Below are 15,777 nucleotides of genomic sequence, written 5' to 3'. Positions count from 1 at the left end.
ATTATTTTAAAATGAACTGAAAATGGGGAAGAAGAACTATGATAAAAGTGCTGGACATAGTCACCCATCTTTTGAGTTTCATGATGTATATCATCATTTCTCATAAGTTGTACCGAGACAAATTTGCCATGTTTTCTTATCACATTAGTATATCTGTCAATTTTTGATGATAGTATTTCATTAAAATGATAAGCATGTTTCATTTTTTAACCTCACTTACCAGTTGTCTGGTTGTCATCGCAAGAAAGGAATTATTCAAGCTCGACATGATCTGCTTCGCACTGCATTTCAGCATCATAAAATCCAGAACATTGGATGCACTGGAAATGTGGCGTTTGACATCTGCTCAGCAAACATTATGGTGAAGAACAGAGAAATCCAAATCAGTTTCCAGTCTAGGCATTCCCGACAATACAGGTGAAATTTTGCATAGTCAATTCAACTCCACAAAGGTCACAATGGTACAGTGGGAATGTCACTGGGCTAGAATCCCAGGATACATTTTCCTGGGTACATGGGTTCAAGTTCCACCAGCTGGTAGAATTTAAATTCAAGTAATAGGGCTCTGGAGGCGCAGCGGTAGCAACTGTACCTCTAGGTTCAAGGTCCACCTGCTCCAGATATGTGTCATAACATCTCTGAACAGAAAGACAAATTATCCACACTATTGCTGAATTCAACTTAAAACTCAACCCCAAAAGTTCTAAATGTCATGAGTTGCTGTCTTTCAGTTGAGATGTTGAAGTGATCAAGATGTGGCAGTAATGATTTTCAACACTAACCAAACTGAAATTTTGATCTGACTTTAGGGTTGGTGATCAACTTTCAGATGGCATCAACCTTATTACACTGAAATTAGGAAATAGGATCAGAAGTAGCGATATTCAGATGGAACATGGTAAAGATAGAACATCGAACATTACAGCGCAAAACAGGCCCTTTCGCCTTCAATGTTGCACCGACCTGTGAAACCAATCTGAAGCCCATCAATCCTACACTATTCCACTTTCATCCAAATGTTTACCCAATGACCATTTAAATGCCCTTAAAATTGGTGTGTCTACATCTGTTGCAGGCAGGTGCGTTCCATGCCCTTACTAATCTGAGTAAAGAAACTACCTCTGACATCGGTCCTATATCTATCATCCCACAATTTAAAGCTATGTTCCCTCATGCTCGCCTGTCCACCCTATCTAACCCTCTGATTATCTTATGTGTCTCAATTAAGTCACCTCTCGACCTTCTTCTCTCCAACGAAAACAGCCTCAAGTTCCTCAGTCTTTTCTTGTCTTCCCTCCATCCCAGGCAACATCCTAGTAAATTGCCTCTGAACCCTTTCCAGAGTTTCCACGTCCTTCCTATAATGCAGTGACCAGAACTGTACACAATATTCTGCACTAGAGTTTTGTACAGCTGCAACATTACCTCATGGGGGCTCCAAAACCCAAACCCTCTACTAATAAAAGCTAACATACCTTATGCCTTCTTAACAACCCTATCAACCTGGGTTCTCAACATCATTCAAAGAATTTTCAGTGCAATTGCATTTCCCAAATTTATAAGGTAATCTCTTGAAAGGTGCTCTCTTTCTATACATTTTTAAATATTATCCTTCCAATTTAAATTACAAGCAGAAGTTGACAGTGTAAAGACAATGGTACGTACAGTTAAGGAGGATTTCTCTGGTGTGACGGAGAGACAAGGCATCATTCCCCTTCAATTGCAGGTAACACCAGGAAAGAAGGTGACCCTGCAATGCCCAGAGTAGATTGACGAGAACAGCTTCATTCTTCCCAAACAAGTTGTTCGTGAACATCAACTCGCACTGAAAGTAAGCAGCATAAAAAAAGCCATTAGCACCTGTTTAGCCAAGCTTAGAGTCATAGAGTTGTACAGCATGGAAACAGACCCTTCGGTCCAACTCGTCCATGCCGACCAGATATTTCAACACAATTCAGTCCCACCTGCCAGCACCTGGCCCATATCCCTCGAAACCCTTCCTATTCATATACCCATCCAGATGCCTTTTAAATGCTGTAATTGTACCAGCCTCCACCACTTCCTCTGACAGCCCATTTCATACATGCACCAACCCACTTCTCTAATATCAAACAAAAGATTCACATCCCTGGCCAGGATTCGTGATGCAAAGGTCTGACAGCAGCCACCTGAGCCTCAGATTGCTGGCTCAAGGCTGTGAGGACAATGGATATTCACTGGGGCTGACTGGAACTGGCTGTGCAAGATCCTGGGAGAAAGCACTAACTCTAAGAACCTTGGCATCATAAAAACAATGGGCATTAAGAAACAGAAATTGCAACTGTGCAAAATTGTGATAAAAATTCCTAAGTATGCTGTGAACAATTAGTTCATTATGTGGCCCTCTGATTTCTGAAAACCTGATGTTCAGGTCTAAACATTCATTGAACAAATTAAAATAAAACCAAATCAGTCAGGTCTGCATGGCGCCAAGTACTGGGATAGACACCTTAACGAAATGACAGATGCTTTCATATACTGCAGCTCCTGTGTATGCACACTCAAAAGGAGTGTAAAGGATTGAGCTAAATTGAACAGCATCCATGATATGTTTCTCTTCCTGAATATCATTCTGGAATCTAGGAACAGTTCTTCCAAAAATGCTGCTATGGCACAGGCAGAAATATTTCACTTTACAGGAGCTCGGTTCAACTCCACCCAAAAGGAAATCACAGATATAATATTCCGTTGTTTTTTGCAAAAAGATGCTGGAAACACTCAGCACCTGTGGATGGAAGAGCAGAATCAATGCTTTAGATCAGTGAACTTTCTTCAGAACAATGAAAGACAACTGACCTGATACATTATCCCTGTTCCTCTCCCTGAAGAGGGCAGTAAACTAATGCAGAAGCAGCTATTTGGCTTTTTATTTCAACTTTACAGGATCTGCAGAATTTTGCTTTTGTTATGGTTCAACTGATTCAACACCTGTTACAATTTGTGTCATATGTTATGGGAGTGAAACTCATCAAATTTATTCATTCAGAGGATGTGGGCATCACTGGTCAGGTCAACATCTATTGCTCATCCCAAGCGTCCTTGAGAAATGAGAGTCAGTCGCCTTCCTGAAGCACAGTGTAATCTATATGGTCAGGGATACCAACAGTGTTAAGGAAGAATTTCCAGGATTTGAACATAGTGACAGTGAACAAACAGCTGTATAATTTCAAGTCAGGTTTGAGAGAGATTTGGGAGGGAACACTGCAGGTGGACGTACTCCCATATATGTGATGCCCTTGTCTTTCTTATTCCTATTCATTTGTATAGAAGTAGCCTCAGCATAAATATAAAAAGACTTCTTAACATTAGGATCATCTTCAGATCTACATAATTGAACAGACTATGATGGAAATTACTGTGTTAGTATTGGAGTATGGAAACATCTGTAAAGTCAAAAAAGTGCGTTTCGGGACTGAACTTTCATCTTTTTGTTTTGGATTTCCAATTTTATTTTTGGCAAAGCATATAAATGATGGGTCTGAAAGCAAATCTCAGTAAATAACCTGACTGAATTTAAAATAAATGTTATACAGGATGAGAAAACTCCTACTTTTCATCGTTACCAATATGAATGCCGCAACTTAGTACTTCAACTCCACAACCGCCAATCACACCCCCTTCCCTCCTGCAGGGAGGAGAAAGTGAGGACTGCAGATGCTGGAGCTCAGAGTCGAACAGTGTGGCGCTGGAAAAGCACAGCCGGTCAGGCAACATCCATGGAGCGGGAGAGTCAACGTTTCGGGCATTAGCTCTATCAGGAACGAGGCTTGTGGCCCACGATGTTGTGCCAATCTTTTATCCTACTCAAAGATCAAACTAACCTACATAGTCTTCATTGTACTATCATCCATGTGCCTATCCAAGAGTCTCTTAAATGACCCTAATGTATCTAACTCTACCACCACCTCTGGCAGCGAATTCCATACACTCACCACTCTCTGTGTAAAGTACCTACCTCTGACATCTCCCCATAACCTTCCTCCAATCACCTTAAAGTTATGACCCCTCGTAATAGACATTTCCACTCTGGGAAAAGGTCTCTGGCTAGTCCCGTCCCTCCAACCGCCCTCCACCGCATCTCTTCCACTTCCCGCTCCTCCGCCCTTGAGCCCCGCCCCTCCAACCGCCACCAGGACAGAACCCCACTGGTCCTCACCTACCACCCCACCAACCTCCATGTACAACGTATCATCCGCCGTCATTTCCGCCACCTCCAAATGGACCCCACCACCAGTGATATATTTCCCTCCCCTCCCCTATCAGCGTTCCGACAAGACCACTCCCTCCGTGACTCCCTTGTCAGGTCCACACCCCCCACCAACCCAAGCTCCACTCCCGGCACCTTCCCCTGCAACCGCAAGAAATGCAAAACATGTGCCCACACCTCCCCCCTTACATCCCTCCAAGGCCCCAAGGGACACTTCTATATCCGCCACAGATTCACCTGCACCTCCACACATCATCTATTGCATCCGCTGCACCCGATGTGGCCTCCTCTATATTGGGGAGACAGGCCGCCTACTTACGGAACGTTTCAGAGAACACCTCTGGGACACCCGGACCAACCAACCCAACCACCCCGTAGCCCAACACTTTAACTCCCCCTCCCACTCCACCAAGGACATGCAGGTCCTTGGACTCCTCCATCGCCAGACCATGGCAACACGACGGTTGGAGAAAGAGCGCCTCATCTTCTGTTTGGGAACTCTCCAACCACAAGGGATGAACTCCGATTTCTCCAGTTTCCTCATTTCCCCTCCCCCCACCTTGTCTCAGTCAAATCCCTCGAACTCAGCACCGCCTTCCTAACCTGCAATCTTCTTCCTGACCTCTCCGCCCCCACCCCACTCCGGCCTATCACCCTCACCTTGACCTCCCTCCATCTATCGCATTTCCAAAGCCCCTCCTCCCTACCTTTTATCTTAGCCTGCTGGACACACTTTCCTCATTCCTGAAGAAGGGCTTATGCCCGAAACGTCAATTCTCCTGTTCCTTGGATGCTGCCTGACCTGCTGCACTTTTCCAGCAACACATTTTCAGCTCTGATCTCCAGCATCTGCAGTCCGCACTTTCTCCTACCCACTCTATGTCTCTCATCACTTTGTACACCTCTCATCCTTCTTTGCTCAAATTAGAAAAGTCCTAGCTCCCTCAACCTTTCTTTATAAGATATGCCCTCCTGTCCAGGCAGCATCCTGGTAAATCTCCTCTGCACCCCCTCTAAAGCTTCCACATCCTTCCTATAATGAAGCGACTGGAACTGAACACAATATTCCAAGTGTCATCTAACCAGGGATTTATAGAGCTGCGGCATAACCTCGCAGCTCTTAAACTCAATCCTCCTGTTAATGAAAGCCAACACACCGTATGCCTTCTTAACAATCCTATCAACTTGGGTGGCAACTTTGAGGGAACTGTGGACCTGGACCCCAAGATCGCTCTGTTCCTCCACACGACGAAGAATCCTCCTTTAACCCTGCAACCTGCATTCAAATTCAACTTTCCAAAGTAAATGACTTCACACTTTTCCAGGTTGAACTCCTACTGCCACTTCTCAGCCCAGCTCTGCATCCTGTCAATATCCCATTGCAACCTACAACAGCCCTCCACACTATCCACAACTCCACCAACCTTCGTGTCATTGGCAAACTTACTAACTCACCTTTCCACTTCCTCATCCAAGTCATTTATGAAAATCACAGAGTAGAGGTCCCAGAACAGATCCCTGCAGAACACCACATGTCATCAAGCTTCAGACTGAATACTTTCCATCAATACCACCTTCTGTCTTCTATGGGCCTGCGAATTCTGTATCCAGACATACAGGTTTCCCTGTACCCCATGCCTCCTTACTTCCTGAATGAGCCTACCATGGGAAACCTTATCAAACACCTTGCTAAATTCCATTTACACCACATCCACTGCTCTACCTTCTTCAATGTGTTTTGTTACATTCTCAAATAATTCAATAAGGTTTGTGCCCCTCACAAAGCCATGCCGTCTCGAATCAAACTATGCTTTTCCAAATAATCATGAATTCTATTCTCAGAATCCTCTCCAATAATTTTCCTATCACAGAAGTGAGTGTGACTGGTCTGTAATTCCCTTTCTTGAACAAGGGAATAACATTTGCCACCCTCAAATCATCTGGTACTTCTCCAGTGGACAGTGAGCACACCAAGATGACCACCAAAAGAGCAACAATCTCTTTCTTCGCTTCCTGTAGTAAATTTGGAATATCTCGTCTGGCCCAGGGAACTTATCTATCCTCATGTTTTTCAAAATGTCCAGCACATTCTCCTTTTTAACATCAACCTGTTGAGCCTCTCACCTGTTGCATGCTGTCCTCACAAATGACAAGGCCCCTCTCACTAAAGAATACTGAAGAAAAGTATTAATCAAGGACCTCCCCTACCTCCTCCGACTACAGGTACAAGTTTCCTCCACTATCCCTGATCGCCCTTACCCTCACTCTGGCCATCCTCTTGTTCTCATACAAGTGTAGAACACCATGAGGTTTTCCATACTCCTACCAATCAAGGTTTTTTCATGCCCCCTTCTACCTCTTCTCAGTCCATTCTTCAGTTCCTTTCTGGCTACCTTACAGCCCTCTATAGGCCTGCTTGATCCTTGCTCCTTCAACCTTAAGTAAGCTTCCTTCTTCCTTAGAGTTTAAGCACAATAAGTTGAGAAGGTATATCTTGTTGGCCTGTGGTTAGAACCATTTTATTTACAGTAAGTAGTAGCTTCTTGTTAAGGACAGAAAACTGGTTGGTGTAGTTGACAATCTGAGCTTGTCAAGCACACAAATTGGACACTGAGTAACTTGATTATATGTTCAACTTTTGAGTGATCTCTGGAGCGTGCCAGTATCAGTGCACTTCCCCCAGTGTGTTGTGACAACAGAAATAATACAGGGCACAAGGAAGTGAAGAATAATAAGTCTTTCATGCTCGAATATGAAAATATATACTTGATCTCTTCCAAAGATTAGATGAACAAACATGATTTTGCTCGCTCCACAAGTTCCGACAAGAACAGACATATTTATCCAGTGACTCATATCATTTACATTTCTCCTGCAGGTCTACATTCTTACTAAGCCACAATACTATTTATTGTTCATACAATAACCAAAGGCTGGCTCAACCAAACAGGTCTTTAATATCCAATGCAAACACAGCTTCACATGTAGGCATGAATTTAAGGTAAGCATTAGTGGATTTCAGAGGTGGTAGGAATCTGAAACATATGGACTGAAAGGACAGTTGTGGCAGACATCCTAATGACAACAAGCAGCTTGATATGCCTCCAAGGTACTGTGACCTACAAGGTCATGGACCAAGACCAAGACTGCAGGATCAAACTAATTGGCGACTATGGTAAATATGAATATAAAACTATTAAATAATAAGTGTTGGGAGGTTCCATAAGTGTAAGGTCTGGCTTGCGTGCTTCAGTCAGCCTTTCGTGACTGTGGCCTGTCAGATGACAGACGGTGAAGAAAGATGACCAGGCACAACATGATGGTCTGCAGCAATCCAGAAGACAATTGGGGCAGAGTCGGATTGGTTCAGGGGATATAACGTAGGCTTAGTATGATTGGTTATGCTAATGTAACAGGGATAGGGCGTGGCTTTTAGAACAGCATAAACATGAGAGTACTGTCGCTGTTCAAGGGCTTTCGGGGATGTCTTCTGTGATGGCCACAACTTTTGTATGCAAATAAAGGCTCATCATCTTGAGGAATTCTCTGCTTCTCCCAGTCATTTTTAAAAGGTGTTATCAACTACAACACTACCTGGTGGCACACTTGAGCCAACTGACCTTCCATATGATAAGTCCCATTATACCATACTGGTTTACAAGTGCATGACTACTTGCCAAAATAAATTCTGGATACAACACCAACTTTTCTGCTTGGGAAAGTTAGCACTTATTAAAATTACATATTTTATTTCTGAGGGGTTGCTGTAAAATGCAGTACAAAATAATGAAACATTAAAAATGGAAGCCTAAAGATAATGGAGATAACAAAAAAAGTTCTTGGATGCATTGATCATGCACAGGATACATATCTAAAAAAGATAATGGATTTGGGAACTGAAAAAAAAAGAGCATTTTCCACGAGTGCAAAATATTCCTAAGTATTATGCAGCCAATATAACTGTGAAGCTTAGTCACTGCTGTCAAGTGCTATTTTCTGGGTCAGTAGTTTGTGAAGGAGCAAAGATGACCTTTAGTATATTGATATGTTCTTCTTGTCAGATGTGGGAGTTTAGGGAGAGTTTCCAGGTTACTGATGAGTATGCAGAAAATGTCTGTGGCTGTGAATCCTATCCTGTTGCATGGAGCGGCAGTTAAGAGGCAAACAGGAATTCACCAGAGCTAGGGGGTAAAATGCATGGCAGTTGTAGGAAGGAAAAGCCATACATACAGTCAGGTAGATGGGTTCACTCCAGGAGGGATAGGAAGGGTACGCAGGTAGTCAAGGTCGACTCATCTGGCTATCCCCATTTGAAACAAGAAAGCTGTTTTGGAAAATGTAGGGAGTGATGGACTCTTAGAGGAATGTAGCACAAACAGCCAAGCTTCTGGTATTGAGACAGGCTCTGATGCAATGGGTTCCAAGCGACCGATTGGGCTAGGGGGCTGTCTGGTCAGAGGCACAGACAGACATTTCTGCAGCCAGCAGCAAGAAAACAGAATGGTGTGTTGCCTCCCTGGTGCCAGGATCAAGGATGTCTCAGAGAGGGTGCAGAATGTTGTCAAGAGGGAGAGGGCCCAGCAGGAGGTCATTGTACACATTGGAACAAACAACATATGAAGAGAAAAGGATGAGATTCTGAAGGGAGAATATAGAAAGTTAGGGAGGAATTTAAAAATTAGGTCCTTGAGGGTCGTAATATCTGGATTACTCCCAGTTCTACGAGCTAGTGAGGGCAGGAATAAGAGGATTAGAGCAGATAAATGTGTGGTTGAGGAGTTGGTGTATGGGAGAAGGATTCACATTTTGGATCATTGGAATCTCTTCTGGGGTAGAAGTGACCTGTACAAGAAAGACAGATTGCACCTAAATTGGAAGGGGACCAATATACTGGCATGGAAATTTGCTAGAGCTGCTCAGGAGGATTTAAACTAGTAAAGGACGGTGGGTGGTGGGGGGGCAGAGAGAACCCAGGGTAATCCTGAAGAAGGAGATCAATCTGAGACTGGTACAGTTGGAAAAGGGAGCGAATCAAACAGGGCAGGCAGGGACAAAGCAAAGTAGGACTCAAACTAAATAAATACTTCAATGCAAGAGGCTGAACAGGGAAGGCAGATGAACTCAGGGCATGGTGAGGAACATGGGACTGGGATATCATAGCAATTACAGAGATGTCGCTCAGGGCAGGACTGGCAGCTTAATATTCCAAGATACAAATGCTAAGGATAGAAAGGGGTGGCGGGGACAAGAGAGGAGGGGGAATGGTGTTTTTGATAAGGGATAGCATTACAGCTGTACTGAGGGAGGGTATTGCTGACAATACTTCCAGGGAAGTTATTTGTGTAGAACTGAGAAATAAGAAAGGGATGATCACCTTATTAGGATTATTCTATAAACCCCCCCTAATAGTCAGCAGGAAACTAAGAAATAAATTTGTAAGGAGATCTCAGCGATCTGTAAGAATAATGGGGTGATTATGGTAGGGGATTTTAACTTTCCAAACATAGACTGAGACTGCCATAGTGTGAAGGGTTTAGATGGAGAGGAATTTATTAAGTGTGAACAAGAAAATTTTCTGATTCAGTATACAGATGTTCCTTCGAGAAAAGGTGCAAACTTTGACCTACTCTTGGGAAATAAGGCAGGGCAGGTGACTGAGGATTCAGTGGGGGAGAACTTTGGGACCAGCAACCATAATTCTATTCGTTTTAAAAGTGATGAAAAAGGATAGACCAGATCTAAAAGCTGAAGTTCTATATTGGAGGAGGGCTAATTTTGACGGTATTATGCAAGAACTTTCAAAAGCTGATTGGGTGCAGATGTTCGCAGGTAAAGGGACAGCTGGAAAATGGGAAGCCTTCAGAAATGAAATAACAAGAGTCCCGAGAAAGTATATTCCTGTCTGGGTGAAAGGAAAGGCAGGAATGCTGGATGACTAAAGAAATTGGGGTTTCGGTTAAGAAAAAGAAGGAAGCATATGTCAGGTATAGACAGGATAGATTGAATGAGTCCTTAGAAGAGTATAAAGGCAGGAGTACACTTAAGAGGGAAGTCAGGAGGGCAAAAAGAGTTAAGTGGAATCCAAAGGGTTTTTATAAATACATTGAAGGTCTAAAGAGTAACTAGGGAAAGAACAGGGCCCCTCAAAGATCTGCAAGGCGGCCTATGTGTGGAGCAGCAAGAGATGGGGGAGATCCTAAACGAGTATTTGCATCAGTGTTTATTATGGAGATGGATATGGAAGATATAGAATGTGGGAAAATAGATGGTGACATCTTGAAAAATGTCCATATTACAGAGGTGGTGGTGCTGGATGTCTTGAAATGCATTAAGTGGATAAATCTCCAGGATTTGATCAGTTGTACCCTCCAACTCTGTGGGAAGCTAGGGAAGGGATTGCTGGGCTCCTTGCTGAGATATTTGTATCATCGATAGTCACAGGTGAGGTGCCGGAAGACTGGAGGTTGGCAAACGTGGTGCCACTGTTTAAGAAGAGTGGTAAGGACAAGCCAGTGAAGTATAGACCAGTGAGCCTGACATCAGTGGTGGGCAAGTTGTTGGCGGGAATCCCGAGGGACAGAATTTACAAGTATTTGGAAAGGCAAAGACTATTAGAGATAGTCAACCTGGCTTTCGCATAGGAAAATCGACGTTTCGGGCATAAGCCCTTCTTCAGGAATTCCTGAAGAAGGGCTTATGCCCGAAACGTCGATTCTCCTGTTACCTGGATGCTGCCTGACCTGCTGCGCTTTTCCAGCAACACATTTTCAGCTATGATCTCCAGCATCTGCAGACCTCACTTTCTCCTTGTGCATAGGAAATCATGTCTCACAAACGTGATTGAGTTTTTTGAAGTAAGCAAGAAGATTGATGAGGGCAGAGCAGTAAATGTGATCTATATGGACTTCAGTAAAGCATTTGACAAGGTTCCCGTGGTAGACTGATTAGCAAGGTTAGATCTCATGGAATACAGGGAGAACTAGCCATCTGGATACAGAACTGACTCAAAGGTAGAAGACAGAGGGTGGTTGTGGGCTGCTTTTCAGACTGGAGGCCTGTGACCAGTGGAGTGCCACAAGGATCAGTGCTGGGTCCACTACTTTACATCATTTACATAAATGAGTTGGATGTAAACATAGAAGGTATGATTACTATGTTGGCAGATGACACCAAAATTGGAGGTATAGGGGATAGTGAAGATGGTTACCTCAGATTACAACAGGATCTTGATCAGATGGACCAATGGACTGAGAGGCAGATGGAGGTTAATTTAGATAAATGTGAAGTGCTGCATTTTGGAAAAGCACATCAGTGCAGGACTTACACACTTAATGGTAAGGTCCTAGGGAGTGTTGCTGAACAAAGACCTTGGAGTGCAGGTTCATAGTTCCTTGAAAGTAGAGTCACAGGTAGATAGGATAGTGAAGGAGGCGTTTGGTATGCTTTCCTGTAATGGTCAGAGGAGTTGGGAGGTCATGCTGCAGCTGTACAGGATCCTATTGGAAGGATGTTGTGAAACCTGAAAGGGCTCAGAAAAGATTTACAAGGATGTTGCCAGGGTTGGAGGGTTTGAGCTACAGGGAAAGGCTGAAACTGTTTTCCCTGGAGTATCGGAGTCTGTGGGTGACCTTGTCGAGGTTTATAAAATTATGAGGGGCATGGATAGGATAAAGAGACAAGGTCTCTTCCCTGGGGTGGGGGAGTCCAGAACTAGAGGGCATAGGTTTAGGGTGAGGGGAAAGATTTAAAAGGGACCTAAGGGGCAACTTTTTCACGCAGAGGGTGGTATGTGTATGGAATGAGCTGCCAGAGGAAGTGGAGGAGGCTGGTACAATTACAACATTTGAAAGGCATTTGGATGGGTATATGAATAGGAAAGGCTTAGAGCAATATGGGTCAAGTGCTGGAAAATGGGACTAGACTAGGTTAGGATAACTGGTCAGCATGGGCAGTGGGACTGAAGGTCTGTTTCTGTGCTGTACATCTCTATGACACTATGACTAAGTAGGACAGCAAACAGCAAGCTCTCAAAAACATCCATATGATAATGACCAGATCATCTGATTCTGTGAAGATGGTTCAGGAATAAACATGGAGGGGGGAAATGGTGCCACTGGATTTTTTGCATCAACTTGAAAGGGCAACAAGTCTCAATTTTCCCACAGGAAGATGGCACCTTTGACAGTGAAGTAATCCTTCAGTATGGGACTGAAGTATCAGCCTTGATTTTCATGTTTAAGTCCAGGAATGGAACTTAAACTCTCAAACCTCCTAAAGGACTTCTTGTGCCAAAGGGCCTGTTTCCAAACCGTAGGGATTCTCTGTCCTGTAAGAGGAGGTTACCAACCAAGCCATAAGGTATAGGTGTTCTCATGAATATGAAAAGTTTGAAATTTATCTGGTCGATAAGTTACTCATGTCTCCCTTGCTGAATTGTAAATAACCAGAAAATCAATGAATTCACAAAAGATATCACTTGATGCAGCCCACAATTTAAACAATTGTGGCCTTGCATTCAGGTGGAAGAACCCAGATTCACAGGAGGTGCAATGTCATAAACAATATTGCGTTAAATTCAGTAAAAAATAGTAACGAACAAGATTAGAAGCTAGATGCATCACAAAAAGAGGCCTGTCCCTGAAGCACACAAAACCTTGAAGGTGGTTGCTGAGTCATCACTCATTTGAATTCGAGGAATGGACTTCGCAGCCAACATGGCGTGAGGGGTATCACAGAAGAACCTACTCTGTTAACGAACAGTTAGCCCCAAACATCACATCACATCCCTCCTTTCTCCTCAAATCAAAAAAAAGGGACAGACAAGGTTCTGAGGAGACAGAACATATTTTGTGGGTGCGTGCATACGTGTGTGAGGGGGGGGGGGGGGGGGGGGGAAGAAAGAGAGAGAGAGGCTGGCAGCGAGAGTTCATGGGTAAAGGAGTGTAAGACTAAACGGTTTCTTGAAACTGTTGGTGAGTAACAGGTACATTTTGAGAAATTATCAGAGTAGAGATAATCAGATGTTCCAACACAGAATTAAAAGAATTTAACATTGTAAAGATTAATTAACTTAAAGGGGTAAGACATCACAGGAGAGCTCCAAATGGTACTCTCCTCCTCTTGCTCAATCTGGGAAGCTGGGCACATTTCCAGTGCCCTGGACCTGCATGTGTGCAAGAAATGTCTCCTCCCCTGGAATGCATAGTTTCAGAGTTAGACCGGCGTCTGGGGACACTGTGGAGCATTTGCAAGGTGGAGCATGTTGTGGAAAGCACATACAGAGAACTGGTCACACCAGTTACAGGAAGGGAATGGGTGACCATCAGGCAGAGCAGGAGAGTTAAGCAGACAGCACAGGAATCTCCTGTGGCAATTCCTCTGCCAAACAGATATACCTGGATATAAGTTTGCTCACTGAGCTGGAAGGTTCAGTTTCAGATGTTTCGTCACCATACTCGCTAACATCTTCAGTGAGCCTCCGGATGAAGCACTGAGAGTGGGTCATGTCTTTTTTTTCTTCATGACCCACTCTCACTAGTATCCCTACATATGGATGAGGAAGGACACCACTTCGACTGGGACAACACAACAATCCTAGGACAAGCCAAACAGAGACACGCACGAGAATTCCTAAAAGCGCAGCATTCCAACTGGAACTCTATCAACAAACACATTGACTTTAATCCCATTTACCATCCCCTGAGAAAAAGAACAGAAATGACGTCACCAACCCAAACACAAATAGAAAGCCGGCTATATCACCAGTGCTTCATCCAGAGGCTCACTGAAGATATTACCTAGTAGGGTGACGAAACGTTTGAAAATGAACCTTCCAGGCTCAGCGAGCAAACCTCAACCTGAGCTACAAATCTTCTCAAAACTCTCAAACAGATATATCATTCTGGATACTGTTGAGAGGATTGGCCTCTCGGGATAACAGCAGCAGCCAAATTCATGGTACCATGGTTGGATCTGCTGCAGAGGGAAGGAGAGGTAGGCATAGAAATGCTATAGCTATAACGGATTCAACTGTAATGGGAATAGATGAGTTTTTCCGCAGCTGCAAACGAGTGTCCAAGATGATTTGTTGTCTCCCTGGTGCTAGGGTGCTAAATGGCTTGGTGTGGTCGCAGGACATTCTGGAGAAGGAGGGCAAACAGCCAATGATCATGGTACACATTGGTACAAATGACATAAGTGAAACAAAAAGAGATGACGTCCTAAAAGCAGAATATAGAGAATTAGGAACAGGGTGGGTGTGTGTAAAGCCACTGATGTGATATAAATGGATTTCAGTAAGGCATTTGATAAGGTTCCCCATGGTCGGCTATTCTACAAAATTGCGAAGACATGGGATAGAGGGCGATTTAGCAGTTTGGATCAGAAATTGGCTAGCTGAAAGAAGACAGAGGGTGGTGGTGGATGGGAAATATTCATCCTAAAGTTCAGTTACTAGTGGGGTAACACAAGGATCTGCTTTGGGTCCACTGTTTGTCATTTTTATGAATGACCTGGATGAGGGCGTAGAAGGATGGGTTAGTAAATTTGCAAACGACACGAAGGTCGGTACAGTTGTAGATAGTGCTAAAGGATGTTGTAGGTTACACAGGGACATAGATAAACTGCAGAGTTGGACTGAGGGGTGGCAGATGGAGTTTAATGCAGAAAAGTGAGAGGTGATTTACTTTGAAAGGACTAAAAGGAATGCAAAGTACTGGAGGTGACTGAAGGTAAGTCAACATTGGACATGTGGGAGTATTTCAAACAGCAGTTAAGTTCAGGAGTGGCACATTCCTATGAGAATGAAGGGTAGGTACAGCAAGTTAAGTGAACCTTGGATGACCATGGATGTTATGACCAAGTCAGAAAGGAAAAGGAAGCACACGTAAGGTCTAGAAGGATTGGAACTGACAAAGCCCTTCAGGTATATAAGGAAAATAATAAATAAGTTAAACATGTAATTAGAAGGACTAAAAGGGGTCATGAAAAGTTATCGATAAACAGGATTAAGTAGAATCCCAAGGCATACATAAAAAGCAAGGAGGTATCCAGGGAAATGATTGGCTCACTCAAGGTCAAAGGAGGGAATCTATATGGTGGATCCAGAAGAGGTAGATGAGATCCTAAATGAATACTTTGTGCTGGTATGCACCAAAGAGAAAGAATTGGTGGAGGATGATCTCAGGGAAGGCAATGGCGAATTTCTAAGCCAAGTTGCTTTTAAAAAGGAAGAAGTGTTGTGCGTCTTAAAAAAAAGTAAGGAGGTGGATATATCCCTGAGTCCTGATGGGTTCTATCCAAGAATATGATGGGGGCAAGAGAAGAAATATGCATAGCATTGACAGACATCTTTGTATCCTCTTTAGCCACAGGTGAGGTCCCAGAGAACTAAAGAATAGCCAATGTTGTCCCATTGTTTAAGAAGGGTAGCAATGGTAACCCTGGAAATTGTAGGCCTATGAATCTCATGTCGGTGATAGGGAAATTATTGGAAAAGATTCTCAGGGACAAGATCTATACACATTCAGAAG

The 15,777-nt window shown here is 43.6% G+C and overlaps 1 protein-coding gene across 3 annotated transcripts in view; it reads right to left on the bottom strand.

Annotated features, from left to right (window-relative positions):
* Positions 1 to 15,777, bottom strand: part of zzef1 (zinc finger, ZZ-type with EF hand domain 1) — a 260,425-nt gene that overhangs the window by 158,014 nt on the left and 86,634 nt on the right. For all 3 annotated transcript variants that reach the window (XM_043718816.2, XM_043718818.2, XM_043718817.2), the window contains exons 19-20: positions 1,666 to 1,825; positions 221 to 342 (exon numbers count right to left, since the gene is read on the bottom strand). In XM_043718816.2, coding sequence (XP_043574751.2) covers positions 221 to 342; positions 1,666 to 1,825 — 282 coding nt within the window. The remainder of the gene's footprint in view (positions 1 to 220; positions 343 to 1,665; positions 1,826 to 15,777) is intronic.

The sequence above is a fragment of the Chiloscyllium plagiosum genome, unplaced genomic scaffold (assembly GCF_037043375.1).
Source record: "Chiloscyllium plagiosum isolate Xiang-an unplaced genomic scaffold, Cpla_swu_hap1 HiC_scaffold_31, whole genome shotgun sequence".
In the NCBI taxonomy this organism is placed as follows: Eukaryota; Metazoa; Chordata; class Chondrichthyes; order Orectolobiformes; family Hemiscylliidae; genus Chiloscyllium; species Chiloscyllium plagiosum.
Note: the sequence above shows the minus strand (reverse complement) of the source record. Positions and strands in the feature narration are given on the sequence as shown.